This window comes from Malaclemys terrapin, chromosome 22 (assembly GCF_027887155.1).
Source record: "Malaclemys terrapin pileata isolate rMalTer1 chromosome 22, rMalTer1.hap1, whole genome shotgun sequence".
NCBI classification, from domain to species: domain Eukaryota; kingdom Metazoa; phylum Chordata; order Testudines; family Emydidae; genus Malaclemys; species Malaclemys terrapin.
The window spans coordinates 10,456,090-10,470,389 of NC_071526.1; the positions used below are offsets into that span (position 1 = coordinate 10,456,090).

General features: G+C 53.7%; 1 protein-coding gene across 2 annotated transcripts in view; it reads left to right on the plus strand.

Annotated features, from left to right (window-relative positions):
• ZNF683 (zinc finger protein 683) overlaps nucleotides 1–14,300 on the plus strand; it is a 36,709-nt gene that overhangs the window by 12,319 nt on the left and 10,090 nt on the right. Inside the window, exons 1-2 of one of the 2 annotated variants that reach the window (XM_054012112.1) lie at nucleotides 2,512–2,669; nucleotides 11,320–11,537. In XM_054012112.1, the coding sequence (XP_053868087.1) occupies nucleotides 11,367–11,537 (171 nt within the window). In that variant the 5' untranslated portion in view covers nucleotides 2,512–2,669; nucleotides 11,320–11,366. Of the gene's footprint in view, nucleotides 1–2,511; nucleotides 2,670–11,319; nucleotides 11,538–14,300 lie in introns of those variants that run through there. The other variant, XM_054012113.1, reaches the window with a different exon arrangement.

Sequence of the window (14,300 nt, forward strand, 5' to 3'; positions counted from 1 at the left end):
TGAATCCCCCGAATCCCACCTCTCTGAGTATCAGGGCTAAGAGCCCCACCGCGACCCATGGATGGGCTGGCACATTGTGAAGAGGTGAAGGGACTTTCCAAGAACAGCCAACAAGCCCCATAAGTTGCTGATGCCCAGAACTAGTGCCACATCCTCTCTTCTCCTGAAGTCTCTGGAGTCATTTCCTGAACCACACTGCAGCCTCTCTTCCCCTGAGCCCTTCCTCCCCGCCCTGGGGTAGTTGCCCAGAATCAGCCGCACCCTCTGTGTTCTAGGCGGCAGCTTCTTTAGTTTCTGCTCAGAGTTCCTTGGAACCGGGACTTTTGCCCATCTGCCCAAGGTTCCCTGGCCTCCGGGAACAGCCTTCCCCAGAGAATGTGACTCACTCGTTGGTACAAGTCTGGGTCTTCTGAGGCTTCTCACGGGACGATGATAGCCGAGGGGCAAGTTTTTCCTTTCTCAATGGCTCTGGGCGTTGGACAAGCCAAACTGGTGATGTTATTCAGGGCCAAGTCCTCAGCGGGTGTAAATCAGGCACGCACCATTGGCTTCAGTGCTGATTTACACCAGTTGAGGATCCGGTCCTTAATGTGGAGGCATAGACTCGTAGGACTGGACGGGACCTCGAGAGGTCATCTAGTCCAGTCCCCTGCACTCAAGGCAGGACTAAGTATTAGATCATCCCTATCAGGTGTTTAATTCTAACCTACTCTTAAAAATCCCCAATGATGGAGATTTCACAACCTCCCTAGGCAATTTATTCCAGTGCTTAACCACCCTGACAGTTAGGAAGTTTTTCCTTATGTCCAACCTAACCTGCCCTCCCCTGCATCCGGCTGCAGGAGTCCAGACTGGTAGGCAGCTTGGAGGAAGTGGAGTTAAGAATGGGGTTCGACACAGATCCCTTGGGTGTTAATCCCTGGGTCCCAGTCTCCTTTATGCTGTGATGGAGCGTTGGCGTCTCAGGCTCTGTCACCTGCTTTATCCCAGTCCTTTGACTTTACCCAGTGCTTCATTCTGCCCTTCTCTACCACTTCTCCTCCTGGGATTTCAAAGCACCAATGGACTGAGTCTCACAACGCCAGGGGCTGGCGAGAGTTATTGGACCCATTTTACAGATGGGGGTGCTGAAGCAAGGAGAGGTTGAGGCCTACAAATGTCCAAGTTGGGTTTCTAAAGCTAGGCCCATAAATCCACTTTCAGGTACCAAAATAAGTGATGTCCAGAGAAGCTGAGCACCCGCTATTCCCACTGAAGCCAATGGGAACTACAGCTGCTTAAGGTCTGTGATGTTCAGGCCAGCCAGGTGTGACACCAAGACCCTTGGCAAAGGTCCCCTGTTCTTTGCAAACAACTTTTCGTCTCAGACCTGACAAACTCACTTCATCAAATACATTGCTCCCAGACTGTTTAGCCATAAAGGGTAACATGTAAGGTCTCTATTGAAAGCTGGCAACTTATCAAGGTTCCTAATCATGGCGTGATGTTAAGACATTAAGTGACTATACTGAAGTTGACGCCCTTATGCTCTTCAAGCTAAGAGGCATCACCAGGGAGAAATACAGCTCGGTGACGGCCTATTCATGCAGGAGGGAGTGGCCACCTCTCCCTGGTTAGCCCGTGATGTCATGCAAGGTTCAAGTGTTTACCGTTGCCCCGTTGCAGAAAAGTCAGTGCAAAACCAACAACTGCAAACGATAGAAACCAAGTGGAGGTGGAAATATTGCAACAGACAGGGTCCCCCAGTCTATGGGTAAAGACTGCTTCAGTAGAACACATAGTGGGGAGCGGCCCTCTGCAGCCATTCCCCGAGGAGACGTCTCCTGGAGTGGGGCTGTTTTCATGACAGTTTAGATCCTGGTTCCTGTGAAGCCAGCCAGCTTTGCAACAGACTGAATGCTGCCGGGGGGCGGGGGGGGAGGGAAGGGGAGAGAAATCCCACTTTATTAGCTAGGAAAGGGAACCATTGATCAACGTCAGCCTTAATTCGGGTTGCACCATTTTATTTTGTATCTCTCCTGTTTCTAGTTAAATCTTTATTCTTAAATAAACCTGTTACTGGTTTGTTATAAAGGCTCACCTGTGCTGTGTGTGAGACAGGAGCAGGGGGTTAAAGTAAAACGGGGGTACCCGGCTCCTTTGGGGGCTGGGATTTCGATTTCTGTGAGTAGCCAGTGTCAGGGGCTGGATGTCACAGGGGCGTGCTTCTAAGGGACTTGGGGTGCTCCTCTTGCTCACCTGCAAGGCAAAGAGAGGGCTGGCAGAGCACTCGAGTGGCTGACAGGCTGGTGGCATTAGGGAGAGGAGCCCAGCACAGAATGGACTAGGGAGAAGTGATTCCTAGCTGGTGGTCCTTTCCCCCACTGGGTGAGGAAGGCTCCCAAGGGCAGGAGAGATTGCGGGTGCAGTAGGAGAGAGGAGCGGAGACTTTATTTATCAGAGAACCCAGCTGTCACCTCCTCCCTTGTGGTGCAGCTGATGCAGAGGTTGCTTTGACTCGCCTCTCCAAATTTAGCAAGAGCCCCTGAACGAGAGACGCTTCCTGTCAATGAACTCACTTCAAGCCCAGCCGCTGAATCATAACATTAAAGAGACTTCCCAGAGGCTGGGGCGCTCTCTCCTTCTGTCATCCTCTGGAATCAGGGTTAAGGAGCAGCTGCCCAGGCCAGGTAGGCAATGCCCTTCTCCTGGGGTCTCTCTTGCTGTTTTCTCTGCCGCCTTTGCTTTCCTTCCTTCACTCTCTGCCTCTGTCTCCCTTGCCAAATCCTCTGTTGAAAGCCTCCTCTCCTGATGCTGTTACCTGCCTCTTGTCCAAACCGCTCACCTTGGGCATTGATTGTTAGGGATGCAAAGTTCAGATCTGGATCAGAACTTTCCCAAAGCCCAGGGGCTGCGCAGATCCAGGTTTTTGAACTGGCCAGTTAAAAAAAAAAAAAAAAGAAGAAGGACCAGGTGCAAAATTCAGTCCTGGATCGGAGCTGCCTCGAAGTCGGAATCCCTCTGGCTGTTCGTTCAGACCCATCTCTATACGAAGCCTAAATACCTTTCTCCTAGAAACCAGCGAAGGTTGCTAAGAGACACCCGCGTGATTTCCCAGCATATCACTTAAAAACTCAAGTTCTTCAAAGCAAGGAAACAAACAGCTAAGGACATCATAAATCTTAACTCTTGCCTCAGAATAGCTGAAAACACGATCAAGCCCTGGCTGGGATGATTTAGTTGGGAATTGGTCCTGCATTGAGCAGGGGGTTGGACTAGATGACCTCCTGAGGTCCCTTCCAGCCCTGATATTCTATGATTCTATGATCATTTTATCACGTATAAAGACATGCGTATTTCATTGCAATACAACGGCCTTATCTCTAATCTGTGAATTGTTTGTGGGTTTTATAAGTATTATTCTTGTTATCTAGAGTTCAGTAAATAAGTGTTTTCTTTTACAAGATACTGTTATATGGGAAATATTGTCAACTTATAAGTGTATTAGCTGACAGGAGAATGTTTTGGTCAATTCCATAAAATTGATGGCTCTTGAGACTATAGTTATCCAATAGATGCTCTTAAACATGTTCATTCCAGTTCTAGAGATGTTACCATTTCTATCTGTGTTCCCCATGTTCAGCACAGGGAATATTGCTGGAACTGAGAATATAGTTAAACCCAGAATGAACTTTTTAAGTGCACTCATGGTAGGAACATAGGGTAATAGGAAAGTATAGAACATTATCCATTTTGGATATTTGTGGGCTTGCATCTGGGGCTGATCAATATGTGTCGTTAATGTATCCGTATTGGGATGTCGCTTTGACGTTTCGTTTTCAGAAATGTTTTGTGTGATGTGTTATAGTTTGGGATTACTTGTGAAAGAGACATATTTATGGTGGACCAGAGTTGAAACTCGTGGGTTGTGATGCAATATGCATTAGTTTATATTTGTTTTGTTTGTTACATGGGCGGGGGAAGATTTCTTATGCCCCTGACTATTCATTTCCTTTCCCTTTAAACGCTTGGATTTTGTAAATGTGCACCGACGGGATTGGTAATGACGTTGCTGTCACTTGGCAACCTGGCCTGGATTTTGAAACAAAGTTTTTGGTTTTGGAATTTCTTAAGTTTTTCAATTTTCCCCCCGACATCTTCTATTTTTGGTTGGCGTGGAGGTGAATGAAGACACAATTTAAAACATTTGTAATTAATAGCATCGAGGGTTCACCAGATTAAAGGGAGGGAGTGGTCAAGAACGGCTCCCACCTGGATCATCCCGTGCACGCTTGATACAATACGCACATTCCCTGCATAGCTACGGCCCTAATCCTGCGCTGAATCCCATGCAGACAGACCCCCGATTGACTTCAGTGGGGCCATACGTGGGTGCAGAAGAACTTGTTGCAAGATCGGGACCTAACGCAGATATGTATTGAGCACAACCTGCCTTCGCTCCCAGGCTAGGTCCTACATTAAAACACCGGTCCAGTGATGTCAGTTAGGGGGGTGATTTTTTTATACTGACAAAAGCCCCTGGGTAGACGCAATTTCACCAAAAAAGTTGCTTTTGCCAGGATAAGCTGTGTCTCCACTAGGAGGATTTGTCAGTATAATGGTATCAGTATAACTATACTGGCAAACACTTTCTAGTGTAGACCAGGCCTGTTGTAAAGATGTGCTCACCTGTCACAGCAAATTCAGCTCCAACTCAAGCCTAGACCCCATATTCTGCAGCCATCTCACCAGGCTTCAATGCTTCTCAGCAAGCTGAGAAGCGTGGCCATTAAGAATGCTGTGCACGGCCCTGGTGCTTTCATACTGTGCGTGAGTAGATAACATCAGCGCTGCTGCCTGCAGGACCAGGGTTCTGCTCCCAGGTTTGCTGTACGCTCTCTATGTGACCTTTAGGAAGTCACTTACTCTCTGTTCATCAAATACCCCACATGGACCCATGCTCACCCCCTCCCTAGGTCCAGGGGTGTTTGGAAGAGGAGGGATAATTTTACCAGGTCCTAGAGTTTCCTTTCACTTTTGTGAAGTAGCCCTGTCTAGTCCAGATGTCTCTGACAAACATATTCTCTGTCACCCTGGTTTTGTCTCCTTCACCTTCTAGGACGCAGCATTGCTGCATTGTCTCTAGTTTTCCGACAATGGCGATTCTGTAAAAGCTTTCCTGTTCCTGCCGTCCCAAAGTGCTGCTTGCACCAATCAAAGTCAACCTCTACCCATGTTTTGAGTGTCATGACGCCTGGCATTGGGCAGATCGAGGGACACGAGAAAACATCGGGCACCACCTTCAATGAATGGCCATTCCAAGTCGTTTTGTCCAAAAATTATTAGCCAAATGTGTAGAAAAATTCAGAAAACATTGTAGTTCCCATGAATCTGAACCCTCACTGTTCACAAGGCTGAAGGAATTTCTGGGTTTGGGGAATTACAAGGATTCCTGGACTCTATTCCTGGATCTAGTCTAATCCAATCTATATATCTAAGAGAGCATTTATTTGCCTCTCATCACCACAGTGTCCCAACGACTCACTATGTGGCCTTGGATATGTCATGTCACCTCTCTGTGCCTCAGTTGACCCATCAGTGAAATGGCTCTAACGACCCTTTCCTAGCTTGCACTGTTGACGTGAAGCTTAACCAGCTAGGTAAAGTGCTTTGGGATGCTTAGATGGAAGCAGCCCAGCGTTGCTTTTATTCACTGTCACAGCCACTGTGCAGGAACTCTGGGCTCACATCCATCTGTGGCCCAGTTTTCCTAATGCATTTTCCATCTTGTAGCTCTGTGTGGCATGAACATCAGGGCATGTGATCCTGCCCCTTGGCCTCACCTGGGACTGGTTCCCTTTGCCCATGGTATCACAGGTGAGACTCTCCACCTTCCTGACCCAGGAGGAACCAAGCCCAAATAGGAGCAGAGCTGACAAACCAATGAGCTCCAAAGAGCTCTAACGGACATCACAGCTTCTGAGGCCTCTTGCTACAGCTGGCAGCTCAGAGGAAACTGTTCTTTCAAAGTGATGCTCTGAACTTCAGCGACTGCCCCATGACGGAGTGAGTTTCCTGTTCTGTAGCAGTAGCTGTTGGTGGGGTGGGGGAACTGGGAGGAGACACCTCTGCCAACCTGTTCAAAGGTGGGTGCATCAATTAGGCACTAGTGGCTTGATCTGAAGAGGTGCTGAGCACCCACGACTCCCACTGACTTCACTGGAGTCCATTTGGATTGAGACCCTCGGATACACCTCCTTGGATGCTGGCCCTGGTGGACTCCTCTCCATCCTCGACATTTAGACCCTTCAGATACACGTGGGCTGCGATCATGTGGGTATCCTCGGCCGTCTTCTACCAGAGCAACACCCATTTAGCGTCTCTAATCTCCCCATAGAAGGCAAACTTCCCAGCTCCCTGCTACTTGTCACTGGAGGCGCTGGAGAAGAAGAGGAAAGACTCCCAGGGTCCCATCCCAACCTTCCCCAGGACGGTGAGGTCCTCAGCCCTTTGCACGCTCCAGCCCATGTTCACCGGCCATGAGGAACAAAAGGCCATTGAATGAAATTCTGCCATGTACTTTGCATTATACCAGGGCTCATCTATGCATTGCAAATAGCCGGACGCTTCCTCATGGCTTGTGCTCCTAACACACTACCCTTCAGTGACCCCTGCTGGGAGAGGCTGGGTTTGCACTAGCTGCGAACTGCCCTCTGGCCCGTGCGCCTGTCCCAGTCCCTGCAGTGACTCCTGCTGGCAAAGACTAGAATTGCACTTCCTTTGAGCTTCCAAACCAGCGGTTGCTCCTGCACCCCATGCAGGGCCAGAGCCCCGGTGTGGGTAAAGCAGCACAGAAGTTACTCTGTTGATTTACACGGTGTAAGTTACACCCACCAAAGCCTGGCCCATATTTGTAGTGTTTGTTAAATGCACAAAAACAAACGCAATACCCTAGCGACGTCAAACAACAGAAAGGCGCTGAATGACTCTGGTGCTGTGCAGTTTTCTGGTTTTTGCCACATCAAAGGAGTGGGGTCGCTGGCGGTTTGCTGAAGTCCTGGGGTGAGGTCTCTCTCTCTCTCTCTCGCATGCACAGAACAGCGATGGTCTATAGTTGTTACAAAGGCTGTTTGCAGGAGTGTGAGTGACCTGCTCTCCTTAGTGGGTGAGCGCCAGGGGTGGGCTGCCTGTTTGTGGTTGCGTGAAGATCTGTGACAGGAAACTGCCTGCCAAGCAAATCGATGGAATTTCTTTGTACACGTCCGCGCTCCAGTTCTGGGTTGCTGTTTGCAGCTGTCTGTGGAGGTGTTTGCCTACTGGAATAGCCCCGGTCTAGATCTCTGTGGTCACATTGTCATGGAGGTGCTTGCCTACTGGGTTACCTGGATCTCTGCACTCAGACGGTTCTGGAGCTGTATGTAGGCAGGGGTAGCCCAGGTCTGGATCTGAGCAGCTGAACTGCTGTGGGGCTCACACAGGCTGGGGTACCCGGGTCTCTGCACTCCGCGTGCCATGGAGGTGCATGCCTGCTGAGTACTGTCATATTGCTGGGCTGCACTGTGGAAAATTTCGCTGCAGAACCAAGCCTAGATCATTAAAAGTGATCGTTCATTAAATCAATCAGTCAAACCAAGGAAACCTCATAAACCCCAGCCTTTCACCTTGGCAGCTGCGTGAGACCCCATTGTGTTGTATCTAGAGGGAGATCCGGCCAGGTAGAGTCTCTTTTGCTGTGATAATAGGGAATCATGAAGACCTCCCTCACACCCACAAACTCTCCCCCATGGCCCGGGAAAAGCCTTGCATCTTTCCCAGCTTGGAGCCAGTTCATTGATAGGAAAGGCCAAATCTGAGGTCCCACAAAGCAGGCCAGGTGCCCCCCAGCACGGATCTCTCTTGATCCCCTCCCTGTGCTACCCCCACCCACTAAACCAGTTTATGCAGGGGTCAAGGCCACTTGCGCCCCCTCCCCCCCCCTTTGGGACTCCTCCTGGTACTTTTTGCATCCTAACAGGAGGGCTACCAAATCCTCCATCTGGACTCTCTTTTTCTGGCAGGGGTGAAAGAGGGGCCATCTCCCTGCATGCCATTGGCTAATCCCCTGTAATCCCCGGCACGTGACGCCCCCGGGAGAGCTCGTGTTCCACAAACAGGTTGTCAGAATGAGGGCTGTTGCCTGTCATCCTGCTGCAGGAGCGGCTCACCCCAATGCTGGGGACCTGAGAGCAGAGCACACCAGCCGGGGCCAGAAGAGATGGGGAAGGACCTCTGAGGCGGGAGGCTGGGGGGCATGGCAGGGCCGGCGAGGGCTGCCCGCAGCTGTGCTGGGTGGAGGAGGAGGTGATCCCAGGTAAGTGCCACTTTCCAGCCTGGGACCGAGACTTGGAGCCAGCTCTGCAGTCAGGCATCCCAGCCAAGTGAGCAGCTCCTGGGTTCCCATCTCTGCCTTCCTGCTGGGATCTGCTGGATCTGACAGTCCTTGGCATGCAGGGCCGGGAGATGCTCGGAGGAGCACCCTTGGCTGGGCCGGCCTCTTGGTCTGACAGAGGCGCTCTGCTGCTGTAGGGCGTGCTCCTAGGGAGGCTGCTTGGGAAGGGGCTGTTTGCTGGGGAAGGGACGGGGGCACTCTGGGCTGTGAGTCCACATCAGTTTGAGAGACGAATCCTGTTGTCGATTTGATTGTGACTGTGCCTCGAGGCTGTCCTAGAAATGAATTAAACCTGACTTTCCAGCGGCATTTCCCGGGAGCTCTTGCTGCCCATCTGTCTTTGGCTGCAGCCCTCTAGTGCCCGATCCACCCCCCGCCCCGCTCTCCTCTATGAGATGCAGTTGTTGAGGCCTGCCAACCGGCTACTGCACCTCCTTCCTTCGACGGGACTCCGTCACGTGCCAGCCAGCGTGGAGAGTTCCCAGGGAGACGCAGGCACTGGCGGGGAAGTCAGTGTCAGGCTAGCAAAGTTGTATGTGCATCAAGGATGGCCACTTGAAAGGAGACCCAGCTAGCCCCATCCACGCTCCCCAATGTCCGGGGAGCCTGCAGGGGACAAAGATTTGGGATCATTGTAAGAGAGCACAGCTGGGATTCCACCTCCAGCTCTGGGCACGTCGGGACTGGGAAGAGGCAGGTAAAATGAATTGGCTTCAGAGAAGAGACACAAAAATGACAAAGGGGGCGGAGGGGTTCATTTATCTGGAAAGAGTAAAGGCGCTAAAGGCTCAGTTCTGCTCCCTGTTACAATCAATTGACTTTGGCAGCCCCAGGATCTGTTAGATACGATGGGCTTGCCCCAAAGACCCTGATCTGGCTGTTTCGGAGCAACTTTCCTTAGGAATTTTCCCCATCTGCCCCTTTTCCTGAGTACTCCACTTAGCTTGGTATAGCAAGTCTGGACCCACTGATTTTGGCCTAGAAGGGGCTCAAGTTGGTCACTTGGCATTGCCTGAATTGACGTGAGATGCTTTTACCTGCAATAAGAGAGTCCGCTCCCAAACTCACTCCAAAATAACAAAATCAGTTCTATTCCCGCCGTGGTTATTTCAAAGACCTGGCAAGAGGACAGATTTCCTGGAAAGCTCAGAGCTAGCTCTCAGTTCTCAACACTGATGCCTGGGCCGGATTTTCAGAAGAGCCCAGCATCAATGGGCCTTATTTTGGTGCCTAAATCTGGCCCTTCCGTGTGCATGAGCATGAGAGACAATCACCGTCTCGGATCTGAGCCTGGAGGACAAGGGGGTGTAACTAGGAGAACTGAGGGGGACTGTCAGACAGGACTTCCTGATAGAGTGTGGAATAGCCACCCAAGGGCAGGGGGAAGCCCCAGAGCTGCCGACAATTATAACCCGACTGGATACAGCAGAAGACAATGTTCACTGTATGGATCACTGCCCTGGCTGGACGGATGGATCTGAGGAGTTCATTTTTAGGAGCAAATACTCCCCCTCCCTTCTGTTCTGGCGGAGACTCCACTCCCCTGGCCCCGCTCCCTTTAAAAAAAAAAATTCTTATTTGCCCAGTGCAGAGCTGACGATGATCCGCGCGCTTGGTGTAAGCTGGACAGCTGGAAAGGCAGAGATGGCAGCTGTGTCATGCTGGCCCCGGGATGGGTTCTGCGCCCGTCGGCGGTTCAATTGTCATTGGTGCTCCCTGCCTGCATTCTGTTCCCACAAGCACTTTCCACCCATGGCAGCCACAGCATCTGTTTTCAGACCCCCTAGTCCCGGGGGCTAATGCTCCTGCCCGGCGTCTGCATGTCATGGTGTGCGTTAGCCATGCAGGCCGTCAGCTGTGAGATGTCATGGGGGGTCAGCAACCCGCTGGCATTGGGGTACTTTCAAGTGTCCTTTGCAGCCTTTTTAAGTCAATACTTGTAAGAGTGCAGGGGACAAAAGCATCGGTCCAAGTGAATTTGTCTACAGGGATGGACACGGGCTAGAGAGAGGGATGGATGACGGACTGTGCCCAAGTTCTGGCACTGCAGGTTGCAGATTCTCCATTGCCGTGTGGCCTATGCAGTCATTCCCCAGGGGCAAAATGAGCGCAGAGTGGCCGGAAAAAGGCTGCCAGCTCAGAGTGGGATCAGGCCTTTTGTGTTTTCTTCCTGCTGCACAGCACAAACTGCCCTTAAGTTCCAGCCACTACCGCAGACCACCCCTAGCTGGCGCTAACGAGCCCCTGGCCAGAGATCCCAGTGACCATTGGCCCTAGGAGTGAAGGGGAAGATCTAAAAAGAAGCAAACTCACAGGGGTGTAGAGCGCCTTAGGGGCAGGGATGTTAGAGGTGGAAAAAATCCATCCCATGTTACCACAGATCACAGAGCTGGTTCCCTTTGGGTGCATCTGCTATTAAGCGACCACGCTTGATCTGAGCCACAGGGACCCACCCCGGTTAATTTAGCAGTGGGTGAGGATGCTGCATAGCCCAGATTCTCCATCGCCGACCCCAGTGTGGTCCCTGGGGATCGCTGAGCTTGGTTCCTTGGAGATGACTGAGTCACTCGCAGGTGAGGCTGGTTAATTGCAGGGCAGGGCAGGGGCAAGAGAGAGAAACACCAAGTGTGTAATTCGGCTGGAGAACTTGATTCTGATCTGACCTCCACTAGATTTATACCAGGGTAACTCCTTTGCTGTCAGTAGAGTTATTCCTGATTTACACCTGGAGATTCCGGCTCTTTGCATTCGGGTCCTGTAGGGTGTGACGTGTGAGCCCCCTGTCTAGCGTTCTGATGAGTCTGATCCGAGCCCCCAGGGACAGTAACCCCCCCCACCCCCGGCCAGTGACTGCGTGGCCCCAGCCCCTGGTACTGTGAGTGAGCAGTTTGCTCTTGTCCTCCTTGTGCCAGGCTCCCCCATGCTGTGGCCAGACTGAGAGGGAAGCGAGCGAGCGGCGATGCGAGGGGAGCTCCGTGCCATGCTGCAATGGCGGGAGGCGGATTTCCAGGAACGATGCACCTACATCGTGAAGGACCAGCCGTGCGAAATGCTCATGCGCCCCGACGTCCCTCGCGCACAAGCCTCCTTACCCCGAAACTTGGCCTTCCAGTGCAACAGCAGCCACAAGGTGAGTCGCAGGCACCAAGGGTTTGGCTGTTCCTGGGAGCCCCGGCCCAGGCAAGAGGCAATGGGACAAGAAGAGGGGCTCCGAGGTATCCTTTGTGCCCCCTCACCATTCCTCTAGGCAGATAAACTGCACACTTGCAAGACACTTGTGCACATTCTCACATACGTACACACACATTGTGAACCTGCTAGTGAACATGCGACTGTGCATACACACCTGCTCGTGCTCATACGCATGCATGTGAACATACTAACACACGCACACCCCTGCACATGCTAACGTGTGCATCCACCCCCGTGCTCATGCTCACATGCACGCCCATACCTGTGTGTAACACTGACAGACCACAGTCGTCGGCAGGCTCGAACATGCTCCTCCCTTGCAAGCTGCCACGCGTGCCTATCGCACACCATCAGCGGGGGCACACCAGCAGGCCTGCACACAGACGGGCCAGCTCCCGTCTCTCTGCTTCCTGCGGGGAGAGATGAAAGCAGCAGGGGCTGGGCGGGTGCGGTGAGAGCTGAAGGTGCCTGAGCCTCCTGGGTGTGAGTGCGAGGGAGGAAGCTCCCAGGCAGGCCCCGCGAGGGCTGTATCTGCCTGTGGTATTCACCAAGTGACAGCCTCTGGGCTCAGCTTCCTCCCATCAAAGCAGGAGAGCGAGACGCAGCCACCAAGGCATTAACCTTCCCCTCCCTCCCAGCCCTCTCCTCCCTGCAGCCTGGCCTTCTAGGGGCAGGTGCCCAGCTGGTGGTGTGTGTGCGGGGGGGGAGGGGGGGTCATTCCCTTCCGACAGTGAGCCCTGCCTGGCCTCGGCCGGTGCTCAGACCCCTAGGCCCTGTCGCCGCTGGCAGTGTGCTCATGTGGTGGTGGGGTGGCATGCCATGGTGGTGGGCAGCCTGGTTATGTCTCACAGGCTCCCTGACTGTGACTCTCCCGGGCCCTCAGTGTTAATCTTCTGCCTGCACCCAGGAAATGCCCTGAGAACTTGCCACCTTGTCTTTCTCTGTCCCCACAAAGGCCCAGGGACCTGTGGGAGCCCTGGCAGCTATCAACCGGGGGGGGGGGGAGCTGAGTGCATCCCCCGCCCCGGGTGTGAGCACTAGACCCTGCTGCCATTCCCAGGGAGTCGGAGGGGGCAGATTTCCAGGTGCCTAGCGCCAGCCCAGGGCATAGGCCACGCCTGGAGCTAGGGACAGGCAGAGTAGGGGGTTGGGGTGGGGAGGGGCATCTCCTGACACGTGTGCTGGTGGGAACATGGGCCGGGTCGCTGCTCTCGTGGGGGTGTGTGTGTGTGGAGGGGCGGGGGGCTACTGCTGGGAAGGAAGGAAATGCAGAGGAGGAACAGCGTGAGTCGAGGGGGCAGTGAAGGGTTCCAAGGAGCTGGGAAAGGCAGAGAGCAGAGGAAGTGAAAGTGAGGAATCAGGGACATTCCCAGCAGCTGGGTCAGGCTGGGGTTTTCCTGCTGTGGCAGGCTGTCCCGGGTGGAAGGGGTGAGCTAACCAGGCCTGCACTGGGATCTGAGCAAGGGAAGACTGGGGTTTTCCTGCTGTGGCAGGCTGTCCCGGGTGGAAGGGGTGAGCTAACCAGGCCTGCACTGGGATCCGAGCAAGGGAAGACTGGGGTTTTCCTGCTGTGGCAGGCTGTCCCGGGTGGGAGGGGTGAGCTAACCAGGCCTGCCCTGGGATCCGAGCAAGGAAAGGCTGGGGTTTTCCTGCTGTGGCAGGCTGTCCCAGGTGGGAGGGGTGAGCTAACCAGGCCTGCCCTGGGATCCGAGCAAGGAAAGGCTGGGGTTTTCCTGCATTTCCCGCGGTAGAAAGGCCCCGGTGTATTACACCAGACTTGCTGACGCAGTTGGGGTAGGAGGTGCATTGATGTGCCCGGCTGGGATAGGTTCCGGTGGGAGACTCCCCTGGGCTGGAGTTCCTCTGCCACCTGGTGATAGCCCTGGGCATGCCAAGCCAAGCCGATGGGAGCCTCACGCAGCTTGGGCCCAACCAAGTCAAGGGAAAAATTACCATGGAGTGAACTGGGGCAGGTCCCCCATCAGCTTCTTCTGGGACCCTCCCCCTGCCTGGGCAGGTGCCCCTCCCTCTTGGCAGCCGTGCTCACCCTGTGCAGATGAGCAGAGCCCACATGGGCTGTGGGCGCTGCTGGTTCCCAGGCTAAAAGGAGGTGACTGACCAAGCTTGGGTCCCATTGTGCAGAGAGCACGTGGCTGGTGGGGGAGGAGGAGGGAGCTGAGGGGTGGGGAGGGAAAGAAGGGGCAATGAGCCATGGTGACAAGCGGGGGAGAGATATTAGCCAGACCCCTGCTGGTCCCCCACCCCTGAGCCTGCCCCCACTCCTCCCCTGCCCCCAGCCCCGCCGCCTGCTCCATGGACCCGCAGCTGGGAACCCGCCAGGGGAGCACTCTGATTAACACATATGCCTGCTCCTCTTCCCAGCTCTCATGTGCTGGGGTGGGGGGGGACGGGGGGGCAGAGCACTGCTGGATCAGGAGAAGGAGGAGGAAGGGGAGAGATGGGGGATGGGGATGCAGAGCAGAAGACAAACTTCCCTCCTGTACAATCTCCCTCGAGCATGGAGGAAGTCCCCCCGCTCTGTGCACCCAAGGGCGAAGGGAATAGGGCTGAGGAGCGGGGTGCCGGTCGGGAATGAGCCAGAGGGAGGGTGCGGCAACGGGAGGGGGTTCCGACTCCCGTGCTGCCCATTTGCTAGGCTGGAGGGGCAGCTTTCCCCATGCCCGCTGCCTTTGCAGGCTCC